Raw genomic sequence first — 20,180 nt, forward strand, 5'->3', positions numbered from 1 at the left:
TTTTGGCAAGAACTATTTTAATTTCCCAGAAGAACGGTGATTTATAAGGAGGTAGAAAATGACAGCAAGTTGAGTTCCTAATCAGAATAAGATGTTACTGTTACCTGCCTCTGAGCAGAGAGCGTACCTTATACGTTTCTATAATCCAACGCCCAGCACAAAGCCTGACACATCAAAGGAGCACAATAATATTAAACCATAAAGAACTGTCTATTAGGAATCCCAGAAAACATGGCTAAAAAGGACCAACCAAAGGAGCAGGAACGAGATTAGTCATATAAAAGTTGGCTTAAGGGGCTGCCAACAGATCTCAAGACACTCGCGCAAGCCCCTTTGGATCATAACTTTAATGTGCTTAATCAATCACGAGGATCTTGCCAAAATGCAGATTCTAATTCAGCAGCTCTGTGATAAAGCCTGAAACTTTGCATTTCTAACTAGCTCCCAGTGATGCAAATGCTGCTGATCTGGGAACCATTTTTTTTTAGTAGCAAGGTGTCTGATAACCTATTTCACTAACAGTCAAAGCACTGTGGATCACAGACCACCTGAAATATTACCATCTCAACGTTCAATTTCTTCATTAAAAGCAATCCTATAATATGTTAGGCTTAATCACTTTCATATTTCACACAGAATATAACTAGTCTTCAATCTATTTGTCATAGGTAGAAGAATAAACAAATTTTTATGAAAAACTTTGAAATTTTAGGATGAAAGAAAAAGCATAATAAGAGTTTACAATTACTTAAATCAGAAGACCCAAGTTGCTCATAATCAGATTTCCCTCTTTCTTTCATAAATATTTAGTGAACACATAGAAATCCATGTACTTTTCAAGTCACATTAGTAAGTCCTAAGTCCCTACTTTTTGACTTGAAACTCAGAGAATATATGGATATGTCAACTCTGGTAGAAATTTACAACTATTTTTTTCCATAAAGCACTACCAAGAACTAGGCAAAAGATAAAACTAAAGTTCCCAAACCTGTTTATGTGCCAGACTGTCCTTGGTAATTTCCCTATCAAGATAACTAAATGTTTCAACATAAGTTGCCCATCAAAGAGATTGTGGCCAATATAAAAGTATATGCTACTCTGAACCAACTTCAACTACTCAAAACTCTGTTTATATAATGGATTTAGCCAACTTCGACACAAATGTGTGCTATGAAAAGTTAAACTGACTTTGCCTTAAGTGTTTCTAATACACTACAGAGAGGGATATGACATTTGTAAATACATCTATTTTATTCAAATGTATGTACTTGTTGCTCAGTCTCCATTTGCAAACTAGAAAACTTTATGATGTCTCTGGATGAGGTCTTCAGTCATGAAACATAGTAAAGATAAAATATTCTCATGGAATTCAAATTGGAAACCATAGTCGTCTTAGCACCATATGTAAACCGCCTTAAGTATATATGTATGTGTATGTTTACATGTGCTTGTGTGTGTGTATGTGTGTGGGTGTGTGTCTATGTATATATATGAATCTAAGAAATGAAATCAAATTTTCTAAGAACCTAGACATTTCATGAGATTTTTAGTCTGAAGCAAAAAAAGCGAAAAAAAAAAAAAATTTAACAATAATAACAGCAAATAGAATCTACATTCCATTAAAGCAAATATTTTTGTTGGTTTTTGTCTGCTATATGCCCAGTGCTTAAAACAGTGCATAGGACATAGCAGGTATGTAATAACTATCTGCTGAATGACTGAATGAAGGCTAGTACCAAATGCTTACTGTGTGTCCAGGACTATGCTCAATGCGTTACGTTTATTACCTCATTTAATCACAACATCTTTATAAAACAAGTACTATCATAATCCCCATTTACAGAAAAGGACATTAAGGTATAAAACAGTTAAGCCCAGAATCATATCGTTTTTAACAGTAGAGGAGGCATCACAAACATAAAATCTAAATATTAAAATCAAAGCTTTAAAACATCACTATTATTACCCTCCCAACAAAAAAAGGGTAAAATATCTATCTGGAATTTGTGTAGGATTTTATACTATATTTTTGGAGGGATATAAAGACACCTAAACAACATGTCGTAACATCAACTTGTTAAATATTTCTTAATCCTTGTTAAATTCATATCAGTGTTAAGAATCTACAACGTGTTTAACTGGTTCAGGACCTCATGACTAAAAAAGAAGTATATGTCATAATCCTTGTCCTCAAGAAGTTTGATATATTATTACCTTAAACATTGTAGATTTTAAGATTAAGTGAATTTTTTAAAAATAAATAATAATACTTTCCAGAAAGCATTTCACTGCATGTCATATATTCTATTCCAGGACACAAATCTGAGGAAAATCAAAACAGTTTACCTGGTTCAGTAAGTAAAGAATCTTTGTAAGAATATGCAAACATCTTCTTGGATTGATGGGTGTTTCATTGAATAGACGAGCCTATGGAAATAAAAACCACTGCTATACACAGTGTATCTTCTACCAAAGATGACAGAAAACCAACTTTAATAAAGACCATTATCTATTTTAATCACTACATCCAAATAATGTTAGCTGCTTACAGTTTTCAATTTATTATTAATTCAATTTATTGAATTACTAATATTATTCAATTAATATTATTGAATTAATAATATTAATTCAATTTAATAACTTATAAGACATGGCCTTGATTTTCCATTCCACACTCTAACTCATTCCCTTAGGCCTGCTGCTTCAACTCTGTGGGCTTCATCTGTTAAGTTAGAATCACAAAATCTATTTACATCGTTTGAATACGATGAGCTTAATATCTATAACTTCCTTCGATAACCTTGCACTAAACACCTCTTCTAGTGTTTTATTTACAATTCTCAACATGTGGCAGAGTCTGCATGTTTTTGCCTTTCTATAAACTCTAGACTCTTCTATAACAAGGAAGCCCTCTTCCCTCTCCCTCAAGTCTATATACTCTGAACTCTGTTACACTCCTTAATTCTTATTTTGGATCGCAACATTTCAGGGCCTCTCTGCCCACCATTCTAAAATGGAATAGAAAAGAAAGAACACAATATATTTCCAAGCCATACCTCCTGTAAGACAGCACTCTTCTCCAGATGCCGAAAAGGATTGGAGCCACTACCTACATTACAAAACAAAAAATGTCTTTAACAGCTGTCCTACACAAACTTATATTCCAAAAAAGGGTATTGAATGCTTGGGATATCTCACCTAAGTGAGGTGACCACTTGGATATCAGTGGTGATCATTATTAATATGCATATAAATCGAATAAGATCATTTTGATGCTGGTACTAGCTCGGTCATTGCCATCCTCTAAGAACTTACACTTCTCTTTTGCAGGAGCCCTACGGGAAATGTGTCGTCTTTCCCTGTCCTCTTTTTATATGAATGTTACAAATACCTGTCATGTCCACACGCCTAAGATTAACGAGATTGTGGTAGGGTCCTTTAGATTTCCCTAAAGGCAAGCACTATTTTATGTGTTTCTAACATTTACTGCGAGGCAGAAAAGAGGAGTTTAGGAGAAAATCATATAAACTTAAAGCTGAAAGGGGCCATGGAGGTTTACTAACCCAACCCTGGATCACACTCTGTGAGGGCACCTATCAAACACTGAGTGTGTTTGTTTGTTTTAAGGTAGCCTGGCATCTTCCCTATTTGCTCTGGACATTCAGACGCGACTCACTTTTGGACGCCTGAGCGTTAAATGATCTACGTACCATGGGACAGTTTTGCCCCCGGGAAGTGGACAGAGCAAAGGTCCCCAGAAAGACTGTAAGGTACCAGGCCCCTCAAAGTTCATTTACACACACACACACACTGTCCCGTCGATCTCAGAGCCGCTCTAGGCCTAAAACGAGCAGCATCCCCCGCCTCTCACACGCGCACACCCACTCCCTCCGCCACCTGCCAAGGGCCCGCCCCTCCGCCGGCAGCCCACGCCCGGTGAGCGGGGCGGGGGCGGCTCCGAGGGGCTGCGCCTGAGTTGGGCGGAGGGGACGACACGCAGACCCTGTGCAGCCCAATGCGGAGCGCGGGCGCCGGGGGGCGGGAGCGCGCGACCCAAGGGGTGGCCCGGGCGGCCGGGGGAGGGGCGAGGGGCAGGCCCCCGGCGGGAGCGGAGCGGGGCGGAGGGAGGGGCCGGGCTCCAGCTCCGGCCCCCTGGCACAGCGGCGCCCACGCCCCCGGGTCCGCAGTCCCGGAGAGCAGGTGGCGGCCGGCGGGGGAAGGGGCCCCCGCGGCTGAGGGTGGGCGTCAGAAGCCCAGCGCGTACCAGACTCCTCGTCCTTCTTGTCGAATTTTTTAATCATCTTGGACGACTTCCCAGCGCCCAGACCCACCGCAACCGTCCCAGGCGCCGCAGCCGGTGAGCGGAAGAGGCTGCAGGAAGGCCGGCCTCGTGCTCTGGCGCCGGTTGGGCCGGCGTCCCGTCACTCGGGGACAAGGCCCGCCCTCCTCGGCTTTGCCGGCCGCCCTCGCCCCCAGGGGACGCGGCCACGCCCTCTGCTCCTCCCCCAGCCGGGCGGAGGCGGGGCCAGGCGCTGGGCCCCGGGGGCCGCATCCTGGCCCCTGCTGCGACAAGTTAGGAGTTAGGGGCTCTGCTCGGCCCACCCTGCCAGCGACCGGGCAGCTCACGTCCTAAGCGGGCAGAATGCAACTTTATTTGGTCGGCACGCCTTGGATGGCGACTTCTGCAGGCCCCTCAGTCTCTGGAGACCGAGGCGAGAGGCCTGAAGGGTTTGTTGTCACTCAACGACAATGGTATTTTTTATAATCCACTGCTGGGCCCTTCCATTGCGGAAGGCGTTCTCTCCTGGCGCCGTTCTGGTGGGCTTCTCTTCCAGGAGCGATGAAAGGGTTAGTGGTTCCCACATCATCTTGGAAGTCCGCATGTCACTCCCTGACGTCTTGGAGACTGCAACAAAGCACAGGGCACTTTGGTGAATGTGGATTTCCAGAACGTCTAGAAGGACACTTAATGTGAGACAGGAAAGAGACCCTCTTGGAGGGACGAGAAAGCGGGTCTTTAGTCTTAGCAAGAGGGTAGATTTTTGGACCATGGACTACCACTCCTAACCTTCTTTATAATTCTGGATTCCTTCCCTTCATCAAAACCCAGTTTAAAACACTACCAATTTAGAGTCTTTTCTGTTTAATCCTACCCCTTTCAAATGATTTCATCTGCAACCACATTGACATGTAACTCTTACTAAGTCAAGGCGCATTCACTTGTATATTCCTAAAATGTGCGTTGGTTTTCAGTTTTCCTGTCTGAGAGTGTAACTAAGAAATTGTTTCTACCTTTGGCTTCAGTGTCATCACTTTATCCAGATTCTCTTTCAGCCTTTCCCTGTTCTTGGAAGCTTCCATTGTGGGCTTTTTCTGCTCCCATCCCTGCCCACTTTTTTGACGCATTATGCCTTGTAAATATCCCTTGCATCTGTTTCAGGTCCTATCATCCCTAACCAGCCTTCATAGCCCCCATCCAAACCATCCTCCATGTCGGTAATCCTTCTTTATGCCGATGCCTGGTAACCCGGGAGCATTATTGGTGGAAGGAGGCGTTGCTAGCAGTGTTTACTTGAGTGGAGACATTGTTTCAACTTCACAGCAGATTGTCTTTGTTTAGGAAAAGCACTATATTGGGTCCTTTAGATGCATAAATAAGTATCCACTCATATTTCTTGAGGGAAACTGTAAAGTCATCATAAACCTAATAAATGCTGCAGACTGAGATATTACATATTCTGTTTAGAAATGTAAACTGAGTTATCCTTAACAAGATCACACCCTTGAAAAATTAGAGAAATTCTAATCTAGGTTAGGTTCTAGATTCTGGAGAAATTCTTTCCCCTGATACAAATTTAAGCTGAACTGCTGATCTCCTACATATGGTATCATTTAACATTTAACTCTGACTTTACTAAATGTACTGTTAACTGTTCCGCTTACCTTATCTGGCTTATAAAGCTCAAACCTTGTTTTCCAGGTGGAGTTTCTCTTGAAGGAAATAGATGTTCCCACTTACTTATTCTGGGGCTGAAAATAAAAAGGCTTTGGGAAGGAACAACCTTCTTCCCCTTCCTTGGGCCAAGGGTATTGGGAGACTAGGCAGAGAGAGTGTAGATAAGCCAGAAGACTCCCAAGAATGGGTAGGGTGCTGGCAGCCTGCTGGGAAGCATGAAGGAACTGAGGCAGGTTTGAGGCTGAGCCTGAGAGTAGCCCTTCTTCAAGGTAAATGACTCTCTGCTGTTCTTTAACTTCTCTCCACATCTGTGCAGTGTTGTTCACTATCACAGCTTGGTTTTAGCTGTATGAAGGGACTTAAGAGAGGCAGCAAGTGGGTGTGGGGTAGGGTGGCAAATAGGTACAAGAGGAGCAGAGAAGTCTGAAGAAACTAGTTAAGGAAGGGTACAGTATGACCTCACACCTCTGGAACCAAGACTTTGGACTGAGGATGGCTGGCAGAGGTGTGAAGCACTCACTAAGATGGCCTTGTAGAACTGATAAGCATACCTTAGGGAGTTTCAGAAATTGCTTGAGGAGAGAAACCCCACAGGAGAAACAAACCCTATCTTGAAGCCATAAGTTGGTGACGTCTGGGGACCCATCAATTAAACTTCTAATACACAAATGTCTATTGAGTGCTCTGAAATCCTCCAGTTGGTCCCAGCTGCCTGCTGGATAAAACCCAAGCCCTTAGCTGTATAATATACAAAGCCCTTTCATTGCCTGGTCCATTTATCTATCTTGCTTATTGAAAGTGCTATTATTGAGGCTTGATAAGTGTCCAACACTAACTAGGTGCCCCATAAATGTTAAATGAACGATAATTTGTGAGAAGCATTCTTATTGCACCCTCTTCCATACAAATTTATCCTAGACCCCTTCCACCCCTTCCACCTCATGCCTCATTCACACTCCATTCTTAACCCCGAAGACACTCATGGATCTCTGAGACTCACAGACTTATCCTTTGGCCCTTCTAGAACAATTGTCCTCAAAGTGTGATATGCATAGGACTGGGTAGTTTTGGGTGATACACAAACATTTTAAAATTTAATTATTATGAATGTTATCAAATGTATATCAGGAAAAAAATATGTAATTAGTATATCAAACCCATAATGTCAATGATATAGTACTAATTAGGACAAGAACCAAAAGAAAAAGTCTTTTTAAAGAAAAGCATTAAGTAAATAATAGGACAAATAACACATTGACATGGCCAAAACTATAAAAGTGGTGGGTGATATAATCAGGAAACACTATGGTAGAGCTTCCTTGAAATTTGAGGGTTTAAGCGGGGTCCAAAGCCTAGCGCCACTAGGGCCTCTCAGTTCTTAGCTTCCACACTACAAGGAAAAGTAGTCTCAGGAACCATCATGAGAAATGTCAATTTTCCCTTATCTCTAGTCCCCATAGGTTGTCCCTCCTGCCCACATCTGAATTCCGTAAGCCATTGCTTTGAAAGAGAGGATCTTACCATCTTTCTTCAGATCCCTTTTACTGACTGAAGTGAAGTTGAGCTGAGGGTACATTTTTTTCTGCTTCCTCAAAGCATAGACCTTCGAATATTTCCCTTCACTCTTGAAATCATTGTTGGTGGAAAACCTTAACAAAGAAAGTTCATTTAGTAGATCCTAGGGCAGGGGGTTAATGGAAACAGTCACTACATTCTCAGATTCTGGGGGAGAAGAAAGGACAATGACTAGAGGGTGTTCACTGGTACAGAGTGGGAGTATTGTCCAGTGGAAGGGATGCTTCTAGAACCTAGGCATTGGAAACCTCTGCAGGAACCCCAGAGTCTCCTCTCTCCTCTCCCAACTAGATATAGGCTGCTTCTATAACTAGTTTCAAATAAAATCTCATAGCACATTATACCTATGCTACAGCACTTGACATGCGCTGAGGGAAAATTTTTCTTTTGTTTTCTCAAAGCATAGATCTTTGAATACTTCACTCTTGAAAATCATTCTCAGTGAAAACAGTTTTGCATTAGGGTTTCTCTGTCATTAGGGTGTAAGATTTGGAGTCATGTAGGGAAGCTGTCTTATTATTATACAGTTGCACATATTCCTTACAACGAAAAAGCATGAAGTCTTATTGAAAAGAGATAGTAATGTGAACAAGGAAAAGGTAGCAAAGGAAACGAGTACAAGAAGAGCCAGTGCTTCACCTAAACCATTGTTCTCGCTTGGATGTAGGATCCTCCAACAGTGTCACGGGAAAGACTGGTTTTAGCCCAAGTCTTAACTTTTTTTTCTGAGACATCAGGGGTAGGCACAAGTTTTCAGTGGGTCTGTGATGATGGTAACTTTCCTGCAGCAGAGGGAAGAAGAGTAAGTGAGGGAGTAAGCTGAGTCCCTTGGGACTTAAAGGCTGAACTGAGTTCTTGGGCTAAGCTCCAATTCCCCTAAAATGATGCAACAAAAACTGTCAGAAAGGGAAATGGGGACTCAGAAACCAAAAGAAGAGGAAGCAGTTCCCTGAGTGGGCTAATACCTGTTTGTTTCATTGCCAGATGAGTTATCTGAAGCTTGGTCAGTTTCCTAAGTAATTGATTGGACTTGCCCACTGACCCTTTGAAGTGAATGGCAGAGGAATTTGTTTGGTGTGGGGAAGGATTCAATTAGTGAATTGCTTAGGAAACCAAACATTTGCTAATTGGGAAATAGATCCATAGGACTCTATTTTCCTTTCTCCTCAGTGGCTGCCCCATTCACACTCCATTCTCTGTCTGCAGTGAAAAGGCCACAGAATGGGAGTGCGAGTGTTTGCTTGCTTATTTTCTGTCTCCCTCACTAAAATTAAACTTCATTCGGGCAGAATTTGGCTTAGTCACTGATATATTCCCACCCCCCGTAACAGTGCCTGACTCACAGTAGGTGCTCAATAAATATTTGTTGACTGAATGAAAGAATAAATGAATGACTAATTAATTGACACATATTGAACTTTTTCTTTCAAAATTTTAAAAGCCTCTTTTTTTTTTTAATACTTGCTGGTGAACCATGGCTTTTTAATCCTGTATTCATTCTCTTTAAGCTCTGCCAGCTTTGAGGAACAGGAATCCATTTAAGTTACCTCAACTAATAGGGCCTTTACTGTAGGAGTCCTTGTGCCTAGGCACTAAGACATAGCTAACAATCTGACCACAAAAAGAACAGAAACCTAAGCAGAACTAGACCTCATAGCAGAAAAACAGGAACAGAAAGGTTATTTGGAGTCCAGGACAGTACTTGCTAAAGACCACCACCGCACGTGTCTCGTGTCACATCATCAACACATCTCCTACTTTCTTCCTGTCCGTTTCCTTCTCTCTCTACCATGTTCACTCCGTACCTTTACTGTCTATATCTTTTTTCCTACCTGCGGCTTCTGCTTATTCATTTCTGCTTCCCTACAACTTCAACCTGCCCCCACTCTGCTTCCACGGTCCCCACACTACCTTCCTCCTCATGGTTTGATTCTTTTATGGCCTATGTCTAGATGTCCTTTCAGCTTTCCCTCCCACTGCCTAAATCTTTTCCTTTCCCAATTCAGATGCCTGGCAGCAAGAATCTGATTAGCTCAGGGATTTTGGTTGTTGGCAGGTTGGTTGGTTTTGGTTATGGTTTGGTTTTTGGTTTTTAGTTTTTGGTTTGTTTTGGTTTAGGAGTACCAGTCTACACCACAGGTCACTAACCAGCCCATGAATTTTGCTTCACTGGGTCTGGGGTCCTCCTCTGCTCTGGGACTAGAGGACTAAGTCTAGTTGTACAAAATAGGACCTCTTAGGGCATCGTTTTCTTCAGGTCAGTTTCACTTATAAGGGAGTGTGAGTGTAATAATCACTGTGATAGACATGTCTGGTCCATTCTACTACTTACTTGCTGGAACCCACACTCTTCTTATACACATGCCTGGGCATAGCAAAAGAATTCTTCTTTTGTATGTGATCTTAGGCTCACAAAAGCTTGTCACATTTGTCAAGCAAAAGGAGGAGGAGATGCAACATAAATATTAAAGAAGCATTCTAGATATTGGGCAATTCCATCTTCTTGGATTTGTTCCAGATAGCCCCATAAAATTACCATGGTGCCAGTCTTTGACAATCAAAGTCTTAACTCTTTCTATTAACACAATTTGGCTCATACTACAATTTGCTCATGACTGTGATCAGGTCCTGCATGTGATCTGGAAGGTTCACAAAGTGCCAGCCGTTGGAAGAAAGCTCTTCTTGTACCAAGGTTACGTGATAGTCTTGTATTTCCTTCTCTACCTTGAACAGGGCAATCCTGGCCTGGATTTGTCCCTCTTTCAGTGTATTTTACTCACTACTATGAGAAACAACTGTTGAGTTTACATTCAAATGGCACAAATTCTGAGACCCAATAGACTATAGGCAATGAGTTAATTGACTCCTTTGTCAGCATATACCATTAGATATTAGCATTTTGTCTTCCATTTGGAGAGGAATCTCTCACTGCCATCCAGCTAGCAACTAAGGAAATAACAATTCCAAATTCACCACATTTCATTATAAAGGTCTGTCTTGGGTAATTCCATTCCCAGCATCAAATTTCTGTTATAATTAGATTCTCTTGTTTGCACTTTAACTTATTTAATTTCTTCTTGTTATATTAGGCACTCTCTCAAGGATCAAAACATCTTTTTTAGCTCTTGCTTCCTAAAAATCTCTCAAGTTGATTTTCTTCATTTTCTCTGCTATTGATTTAGCTCAATTCTTCAGCATCTCTCACCTTGCCTACTGTAGTAACATCGTAACTAATCTTTCTGAATTTTGTCTCTTTCGCAAATAATGCGTCTTTCTCCCAATCTCCAAAAAAGATCTTTCTCAATTGCAAATTTGATTATATCCTTTTATTTCCTGCCATTTACTGTCTTACATTTCCCTAAATGCACCTCACTTTCTCATGTCTCCATGCCTTTGCCCTTCCCTCTGACTGGAATATTTTCCTATTCTTTTGTCAGGAGTCACCTCCTCTGTAAAACCTTCCTGATTACTCTCTTTCCCCCAACAGAGATATTAATCTCTACTCCATTTTAGTTTCGTATCTTGTATATTCTTTTATTATTCACATATCCTGGTATATTATAATTACTTTTATATATCTCATTTATTGACCTGTCTCTCTTATCAGACTCTAGGTTCCTTCAAGACGAAACTGTCCTATAACCATCTTTATATTTTAGCTCTAGGTTAGTGTATGCTCAGCAATTGTTTATCAAATGAATTTGAATTCCTTTCATGTAAAACAGAGTCCCAAATGTCTGGCTGCTGTGATAGTAAATTCTCTGCTCTGTTCCTCTTCCCTTCTCCTGACACCCAAAAGCAATGAGTATAAGGCATAACCCTTTGCTCCTTTCCCATGTAAACATTCATTTCTGTTCCTTATTCCTCATTTCCTGATTTATCCTTTGCTACTTCATCAACTAGAAAGCCAGTGGCTTAGTTTACCCTTTGTTAATTACAAACTATCTTAGACCAGAGAGGAGTAGTTTCTAATTAAGACCATCTTTTCTCCCTGCAATGAAGTTTCATGACTCCAGCTTGTACAACTCTGATTCTGAGTTTTCCCAGGCTCTCCAGATTTTGTTTTGTAAAGCATATAGCAAAGAAGAAGAAAGAGGTTTGCTCCTGAATACCATCCTCCATGCTAAGTTAGCAACCTTCTTCCAGCTAACTCCTAATTCTTCAGGGTCCTTCAGGGGGCCAGGAAACTTCCCCAGGTGCCATTACCTTGAGCAGTAATTCCTTGGAAAAGTACTTTGGCGTGATGTCCTTTCCTTGTTGGTTGATGGGGCAGGGAAGAGGGTTGTTGGTCATAATCAATAAGGTCTTATCCTGATCGTACTGTGTTACTTTTAACGTGAAGCTTTGGATTTTCCTGTTTCGAGCTAGGAATTTCTGCAGTGCAGTGGGCTTCAAAGGCTCATAGTACTGGGCCTGAGCGGACAGAAACATTTCCAGAGAGACAAAGGGATTAGATCAGGAGGAGAATAACAGATCAGTTGGCTAATCTTTTGCCTCTGTGGGGCAGGGACAGAAGCTGGACAGGGGCTAGACAAATCTGTTCTGAAATGTATTTAACAGAAAGTGTCTAAAGCTCTCTGTCCCCTTCTTCCTTGAGAGCATTCCCCGCAAATAGACTAAGGGGCTGGGGAAGTAAGATGGAAAAGTTTTCACAATAAAAGGAGTAAGGTGACTTAATTCTTCTAAAACAGTGTACCATAATGCCCAGCATAATGGGGCAACCAGAGAGGTTTCTATGTTGAACCTAAATGGCCTTCTCCACAACTGTCTCTGCAGCAGAAGGGAGAAGCCACCAGGGACCAAATCTCCTTGCTCAGGGAATTCTGAGGGTGCAACAACACAGCTCTTAGCCCTATCTTCCCACTCACCAATGTTTCTCCACAGGCGCAACCACGTTAACATGCATAATAAGCACAACATTAAAAAGGAATAGCAGTCACAAAAGACAGCCTGTCACTTAAGATGTGGGTGAGGGAAGGGGTAGTCCCACTAAGTTTGCTTTTCTGTCAATAGGAGGAAGGTAGAGGATTGGGGACGGAGGAAGGGAGAGGGAGAGAATGAAATACCTCCTGATTATAAATATGCTTTCTCAACTTAAGAAAAAAAATCAGCTGCAGGGACCACCGCGTTCCCAGTTCCTCCCTCCTCCCTCACCACCACCATTCCCAGCACTGCCTCTGGCATGGTACCCTAGGACAGCTCTGCCTCTCTGTCCTACGAACATGCACAGTCACAGAAGCAGGCTGCACTTGGAGGCACGGAGGGTACTCTGCAAGGGGCCTCTGCACCACTGCTGAAACTTGCCCTTAGGGATCTTGGGGGAATGTTTCTTCCACCTACCAAATTTGGATGGACTGTGTAATGCCGAAGGTTCCGCAGAACAAATTTTGATTGCCCGACTGCATCATAAATCTGGAGACAATAGTCGAAATTAGTGGTTTCAGATTGCACCCCTCCTAAAGTGTATTCCATTCCTTACCTCTCCTTCGTCTGGCTAAAAACTGGTCTCTAATTTAAATTAAGTGAGGAGAACACTGTGCTTTGTGTTTTGCACGCTGGGTTTCTGGAATGCGGGCCACAGCAAAGAGAGCTAGATTCTGAGACATTCTGACAGGGACGCTATACACAGAAATGTGGATCAGCTTTATCAGTCAGGTAAAGCTGTTAGGAGGTAAAGTGGACAAGGGCAGCATCAAAGTTCACATGGGGACAAATCACTCCAAGGGATCACATCTCTTTCTTCTGTCTCTTCCGTTTCTACAGGAGTAAAATCAGGCAAAAATCAACATGGAGGACAATTTTTAAGGAGAAAGGAAGTTACAAAAGGGCAAGAACCTCCGATTGTGAGTGGAAGGGAGTCCTGGGGATAACTGCCCACTGAGCTGCAAGCAGATACACTCACAGAGGCAGGGGAAACCACGGTGCATTTTGCATTTTTGAATATTTCTGTAGTACATATGTGATTCTTCTGAAAAGTTGCAAAAATAATTGAATTTTAGTAACACTTCCATCTACCACTTTGCATTTTTTCTGCTGGTGGTAGTGCTCGTGGTTGGTGGGTTGTTTGAGTGTCACATCTGGTGGTAGAGGAGCTGGGCTTCTTCCATCTCCTTCTTCTGACCCCAGCAATGTTGTCTCGCCTCTAGCTTAGACCTGGGTTATCAAAGGATGAATCAAAGGGATGAGAACACAAGGAGAGAAAAGCTCTGAGTTACCTCCCTTGGGCTTGGCATAATCAGAAATCAGAATAAGAGGAGGGGAGCACAACCTGTATTTGGATGATTGGATGATGGGAAGATTGGTGTGCCCCCAGGGAGGTGATATGGCACGATGGGGTACAGAGAGAAAGGGGAACATGCACTGAAAAGGTGAATAAAGCAAGAAGGTGAATGGAGAAGAGGGAAGTAGTAAGAATGGGTCAGAACTGTGCGATGAGGGGAGGCGTTATTATGCTACAGGAGGAAAATGCCCGGAGTTGGCAATTCCTGGGGATTGGAGGAGGACCGGGAGGAAGAGTGGCAGAGCCATGCCCCACATTCCTTTAGGGACGGTGGGATGAAACATGGGACAAATCCAAGGACGCAGTGATTTAACTTTTATTACCTTTTGGAAAACTGAAGTACCTTTGTTCAAAACAAGAATGTATTATGAAAAACCTGCTTCACAGATATGATATATACATTTAGAATCATAGAAGTCTCGGAAAAATTTATTTGAGAGAAAGATGTGAAGACTTTTATGAGATTTTCAAAAAATTAATTATGGGGGGAATGTCTCTAGGTAAAATGTTTTTACTCCTGAATTTTTCCAAGGTATCGCATCTCCGTTCTGAATTAGTCTCCAGCAACTGACTAAACCCGCAAGAGTGTCCAAATTGGAATATGTTTTTAGTTTTATGTTGGATTGCACTATCTCTGGCTAATAAAATGAAAGTTGGCCTGGAAAATTCACTCAAATATGCTAAACCCAGGGAAGCAACCAAGATACCCAATGGAGTTTTGTTGCAAGAGATGGCTACAAAGTCTGGGTAAGTCAGAGTCTAACCACTCACTTACACCCTAATATAGGTTTCTAGTCCCTGGGTTTTGAGTCCCGATTTATTGCTGATGTGTCCCTGTCTCTTTTCTTTTCTGTGTCTCTGTTTCCCTTGAATAAAATTAGATAAATTAACCTTTCTCTCTATATAAATCTTGACCCATTTCTACTTTGTAACCGGAAGTTTGTGGGACCCAGTTTATAAAGTACTCTAAGCAACTCCAAAGAAAGATTACAAATGAACATTCGCTAATGTTCTTCCTTACCTCATCATTATCGACAACGATTCCTTTCTCAAGTTTAACTATGTTAACTCTTGGAGTCTTTGATTTAGCACATTGCAACCTGAAAAGGAGAGAAAACATCCAGTTGTATTTTCTTACTCAGAGGCCTGGTCTTCTGCATGTTCTCAATCTCCCACAGCAAAGTTGGGGGGCCTCACTTAGAAGAGCTCTATTTAGGGGATCACTAATTGAATAAGAATGAGTAATAAAGAATAGGATTCATTATCCAGACTGCATCCTGGGGAAAAAACCAAACCTCAGTTTGAAGAGTTAAGCAAGTAGGACCTCTTGGAGATGTGATGACATCTGATGTGTTGATTTCTTCTAAAATAAGGGTTTTACACCATTCAAGGAAGTGCTCTAGTAGACTGCTTAAGAAAATTCCTTTCGATAGCTGGACCCTCATGACACCCTTAAAGACCACCTGCTGTTTGGATGCCTACCTGCCTACTCTTCTCCACGTAGAAATGGCTCTGTCTTCACCAATGATTAGCCAATGATTCCATGAGAAGGAGTATAGTTAGCGGAACTTCACAACTAAATTTCCAATTCTAATGAGCCGGCTTGGATTACTGGCTCCCTCATGTTCCTAACCACATCTAAGTTTCTCCTCCTAGAACTAGGGTAGTAAAAATAATCATCAATGGCAAATCTTCTCATACTCTGCTCCTTCACTTACTTTCCCATCTCCCACCCAGATACTAGTTCCTGTTAGAGAAAAGAGGGCAAGGGGCAGAAGTTGCAATATTTAGTAATAAAGTATTTTGGATTCCTTGATTGATTCTTGCTAAACTTATTTACTTCCTGAACAGAGTGAAAGATGCTCTTCAGTAAGATTGGGTTAATGATTAAAATTCCTGCTTCCTCCATGGAAATAGTTCCATTTGGGGGGTTAAACTAGCTCAAATTAAGTAGGATCCTGCAACTACCTCAATTTGACCTCTCTCCTTTGAAAATGAGGGTGGCACAGTAAGGACCAAAAGAAGGAAAGAAGAAATTGCCAAGTTATGTAGTTGGTAGGTCAACTGGCTATAGCATGGCACAAATAATCCAAAATCCAGGATCAAATCCCAACCAAGGGTGAATAGCTTCCATCTCACAACAGAAGTCTTAAAAATAGTCCCAAGGGGAGCAGGTGACACATTGTGGGTAGACCAGAATAAATTCAGCCCCACTTAACATCTTAAAATGTATGCCCTCTTAATATGTGCTATTACCTTAAGTTATCTAATAATAATATATTATAATCTTTATTGTAGCACTTTTCAAAATGATTCTTTGGTATCTAAAAGGCAGTACAGGATCCCAGATACTCTTCTTCAGGCCAATTTAAGGTGTAGAGCTGCATGAAAAATGCTTCTTCAGCCCAGCAGTGTCCATTTTGGACAGTCTGGTGCTTTCCTTTTGGCAAAGCTACTCTAGTTGCTACATGAAACACAGACAAAGATCTGGTTTTTGATCAGAGGACAGTTAGTCAATTAAAACATTTTACTTTATTTATTTATTTAAAGATTGGCACCTGAGCTAACAACTGTTGCCAATCTTTTTTTTTCCTGCTCTTTCTCCCCAAATCCCCCGAGTGCATAGTTGTATATTTTAGCTGTGGGTCCTTCTGGTTGTGGCATGTGGGATGCTGCCTCTACATGGCCTGATGAGCGGTGCCACGTCCGTGCCTAGGATCTGAACTGGCTAAACCCTGGGCTGCCAAAGTAGAGCATGTGAACTTAACCACTCGGCCACGGGGCCAGCCTCAATGAAAACATTTTAAATGAGGTTCTACTCTGTGACTATTACTGTTCAAAGCATGGTGGGTTACAAAATAAGTTTGTATAAGATGATGTTTATAACTTAGTTGGGCAAACAAGACTACACACTTGGCATGTCTCCTTTGGCCCATTGCTGATCACTGCTAAGTGGGCCAACCCGAGGCAAGTATTCACCCAGAGGCCAAACTCGGTGCCTCTAAATAGTCCACGTTCTGCAGGGATTCACTTCAGTCCAAACATTCTCTCCTTAGCACACACTGTGTGTCTAGCCCCATTCTTGATCCTGTATGGGAAACAAGAGAAGACTGATAGGTGCTGCTGTGAATGCAGAAAATGCACAAGACATGATGATCCTTGCCCTCAAGAACTTAAGTTTAGTTGGTAAATGAGGAGAGGGAAGAGGAAGTGATTGTTAAATGTGAAACAATAATGATAATACATGCTAATATATTAGGGAGGTCAATTCATCCTTTGGGGCCTCAATTTCCTCATCTGTGAACATGGAGTTAGCCAAATGATTTAAAGGAGACGTTCTAATTCCATGATAGTGGTGAGATTTACCAACTAAAGACCTGAAATGAAATTAATTCCCATGTCAGTTGTGGGAGAAAGTTGGAGGAGCAGACATCCTTTAATTTACTTCCCCTCTCAATACAACCATGTTTGTCTGTAGATTAGGCCTGAGAAGCTTGGAAAAGTACGTGTAGATATTGGTGTGTGTGTCGGGGGGCGGCAGGGAGTTGCCACACTTTTTGATATAGTCAGTTAAAAATGGAGGATAAAAGTTGATGATGTAGGACCCGCCGTTTAGAGAAAAGAGTGGTCAGTGAAGCTTGGGGGTATGTTTCCTAAAGATTGTGAAGCTTGAGCCAGGCCTTGCAGGATAGTGTGTGAAGTAGCCTAACTGGAAGGTTATTTGTTATTGTTTTTGTTGCCATTGCTGTTGTTACTCTAAGTAGCAAAAAATAAAAGGGGATAGGTAGGACTGGGTCAAATTAAGGGGGCCTTGACACTTAAGGAGAACACTGATAAGGGCTATCAGCCCAAGCCTCTACAAACCCCATGGATTTGGAGGAATGATCTGTGTTAGTGTTAATAGTGTTACCATTTAGGTTACCAATAGGTGACCATTTAGGGTTATTGTCTAACTTCATATCTAATCATAAACCCTAAAGATGATTGTCTAGAGTTTCTGACTAGACCGAGCTAAACTCTGCAAGTTCCCTTGGAAGGAAATAGACTAATGAGCTTTTCACCTTTTTCTCGCCTTTAGTTTTTCTGGAATTGTGAGTCCAGTTTATGTATATATTGAAACTAAAATAAATAGGAGCCATCAGATTGGGAGGTACAAGTCTTGTGCTGCTTGTCAGCAACCCAGGATGGAAAAAAAAATCATATGAACACAAAAATTATATTCAAAGCAGGAATGGGAAGATCTGGTGTACGATACCTTGAAGGACATCAGGAAATCTTAGTTCAGGGAGGAAGGAGAAATTCCTTGGCATGGAAACTTTCCATTGTGAAAATATCTTAATATTCCTTTCTTGATTCTGGAGGAGACACAGGGAATTTGTGATGATCAGGCAATCTAGAATGCGGAAGTGTTCTATGCTGGAACCAGAGAATGAAAAGCACAAAGGCATACAAAATCTGCTACAGTCTGCTCAATTTATTTCTCTAACCTACGACTTCCCTCCACACACACACTGACCTTTTCACCATATCTTAATCAACCTCGACAGTAGCCAGTGTTTTCACCCTATTCCTCAAACACAGTGAGCATTTCTCTCTTATTCCCCATACTTAAGACACTCTCCCCAACCTTTTCAAACCATTTGAATCTTCTTCTTTTTTTCTGTTACTACTCAGGTCTTTCCTCTTCAGAGAAGACTTTTCAGATCAACCCAATCCAAAACTCTAGCCTACAGGCATTGTTTTTTGTGCAAGTAATTTTATAGTATCTTGTAGCTCTACCCGTACTTTTCTTACATGCTGGTCTTGTCTGCCTCCTAGGCAGTAAGCTTCTTGAAAGTGGAAATTTGAATTTATATATATTTGTTCCCCTTACAATACTTTGTATATTAGGCATTCAAAATCAACATTTGTTTATGTCAATATATTTACTGAACTTTTATGACATTGTTAGGCACCATCCTAAGTAACGGGAACCAAACATGAGTCAGACGTAGTCCTCGACCTCATAGAGCTCGTAAGTTGGCCAGGAAGAGAAACAAGGAGAACTGAGTACAATACCTATATTAGACAAAAGTTCAGAATGCTGTCAGAGCAAAGAGGAAGAGCACTTAAACCAGAGAGAAGAGATGGGAAGAGATTTGGAGCTAACACCTAAGCTGAATCTGGAAAGATGAGTGTGAGTTAACCAGGTGAAGAGAAGCGAAAATAGGCATTTGAGAAAGGGGGAGCAACACAAGCAAAAACATGAGAATAGAACAAAACATGACTTGTTCAGAGGAATTACAAATAACTGCAGTGTGCCTGGAACATAAGCCTCAACAGAAAGGTAGCAAGAGAGGAGCCTGAGAGTAAGCCAAGGTCCAAATCCTAGAGTCGAAGTCCTTGATAGAAGCTTGTATGTTATTCCATGAGTAATGAAGAGCTATTGAGGGATTTTGACTAAGGAGACACATTGGGCTATTATATATATTTAGAAATATGAAAATGGTGGCAGTGTGAACTGTGGGGAAGAGGTGGAGGCCTTTGAGAAGGCTATAGCAGTAGTGAGGAAGGGTTGAGAAATTATAAGGGTCTGTAATGGTCACAAATTTGTGCCACTCACCCCTGTCTCTTAGTCCTGGATGACTTATTCAAAGATGACCAACCAGATCTCTCTGCTAAGAATTTGAATTTGAAAGTTTGATAAAGACACACAGATATGAAAGATGATTGTAGCTAAGTTACTTAATGCAGTGTCCCAGACAAAAAGACTGAACTCCACTTGTGGAGGTCCTCAGAGGCGCCCCAGATCTAGTCCCCCTGGAGCATGGTTATTCAGTTTTCCCTTCAATTCTATAAGCTTTCCCAGTATCCTTTCAAACAAATCCCCTTTTCTTCTGAAATTAGTCAGAATTCATTTCTGTCATTTGCAACCCAAAAAACCTAAACTGACATAGGCTCTAAAGCAAAGTAGCAGCAGTGAAGGGGATAAAGGAAGGATATCCGACAGATGTTATGAAGGTAGAGTTAGTAGACTGGTAGCCAACTGAGTCCACAGGCTAATGGATGCAGTCACATTTTTAGCTTGGTTACTTGAGTGGATGGAGGTGCAATTTGCCAAGTTAGAGAATAAAGGAGATAGACCAAGTTTGGGAGATAAAGGACAAATTTTGATTTTGGTTGGTTGAATATGAGCTACAGACGGGGACATTGTCTAATAAATGGCTTAAAACATGGGTCTGGAGCTCAAGAGAGAGAGATTTAGGATAGAATTACCGATTGAGGGTTAGCCTCAAGTATACTTGCTAGTTGAAGCCATTGAAGTAGATGAAATCAAGCAGGAGAAACAGCGGGCTGAGAGGAGGCTAGGAAGGCATAGGGCAGAGCCTG

General features: G+C 41.6%; 2 protein-coding genes across 2 annotated transcripts in view; both read right to left on the bottom strand.

Annotated features, from left to right (window-relative positions):
- The window catches only part of COPG2 (COPI coat complex subunit gamma 2), a 302,894-nt gene extending 298,401 nt beyond the window's left edge, over positions 1-4,493 (bottom strand). The window contains exons 1-3 of the mRNA XM_023639688.2: positions 4,265-4,493; positions 3,057-3,109; positions 2,347-2,427 (exon numbers count right to left, since the gene is read on the bottom strand). Of these exons, the coding sequence (XP_023495456.2) occupies positions 2,347-2,427; positions 3,057-3,109; positions 4,265-4,301 (171 nt within the window). The 5' untranslated portion in view covers positions 4,302-4,493. The remainder of the gene's footprint in view (positions 1-2,346; positions 2,428-3,056; positions 3,110-4,264) is intronic.
- A 137-nt stretch (positions 4,494-4,630) lies between these two features.
- On the bottom strand, positions 4,631-18,219 carry TSGA13 (testis specific 13). Its single transcript, XM_023639691.2, has 8 exons — positions 18,067-18,219; positions 16,725-16,899; positions 14,833-14,911; positions 12,872-12,943; positions 11,738-11,944; positions 8,171-8,313; positions 7,478-7,605; positions 4,631-4,906 (listed from the first exon to the last, which is right to left on the bottom strand). The coding sequence occupies exons 2-8, from the start codon at positions 16,745-16,747 to the stop codon at positions 4,737-4,739; spliced, it is 822 nt and encodes a 273-aa protein (XP_023495459.1). The 5' UTR covers positions 16,748-16,899; positions 18,067-18,219; the 3' UTR covers positions 4,631-4,736.
- Between the last annotated feature and the right edge of the window lie 1,961 nt (positions 18,220-20,180).

The sequence above is a fragment of the Equus caballus genome, chromosome 4 (genome assembly GCF_041296265.1).
Source record: "Equus caballus isolate H_3958 breed thoroughbred chromosome 4, TB-T2T, whole genome shotgun sequence".
In the NCBI taxonomy this organism is placed as follows: domain Eukaryota; kingdom Metazoa; phylum Chordata; class Mammalia; order Perissodactyla; family Equidae; genus Equus; species Equus caballus.

Excerpts from the sequence above, each read along its gene's own strand:
- TSGA13 (XM_023639691.2), bottom strand. The coding sequence starts at position 16,747 with ATGGGCCAAAGGAGACATGCCAA. Across the intron at positions 12,944-14,832 it reads TCGTTGTCGATAATGATGAG|ATTTATGATGCAGTCGGGCA; the intron begins GTAAGGAAGAAC and ends TATTGTCTCCAG. Across the intron at positions 4,907-7,477 it reads AAGGGATCTGAAGAAAGATG|TCTCCAAGACGTCAGGGAGT; the intron begins GTAAGATCCTCT and ends GCTTTGTTGCAG.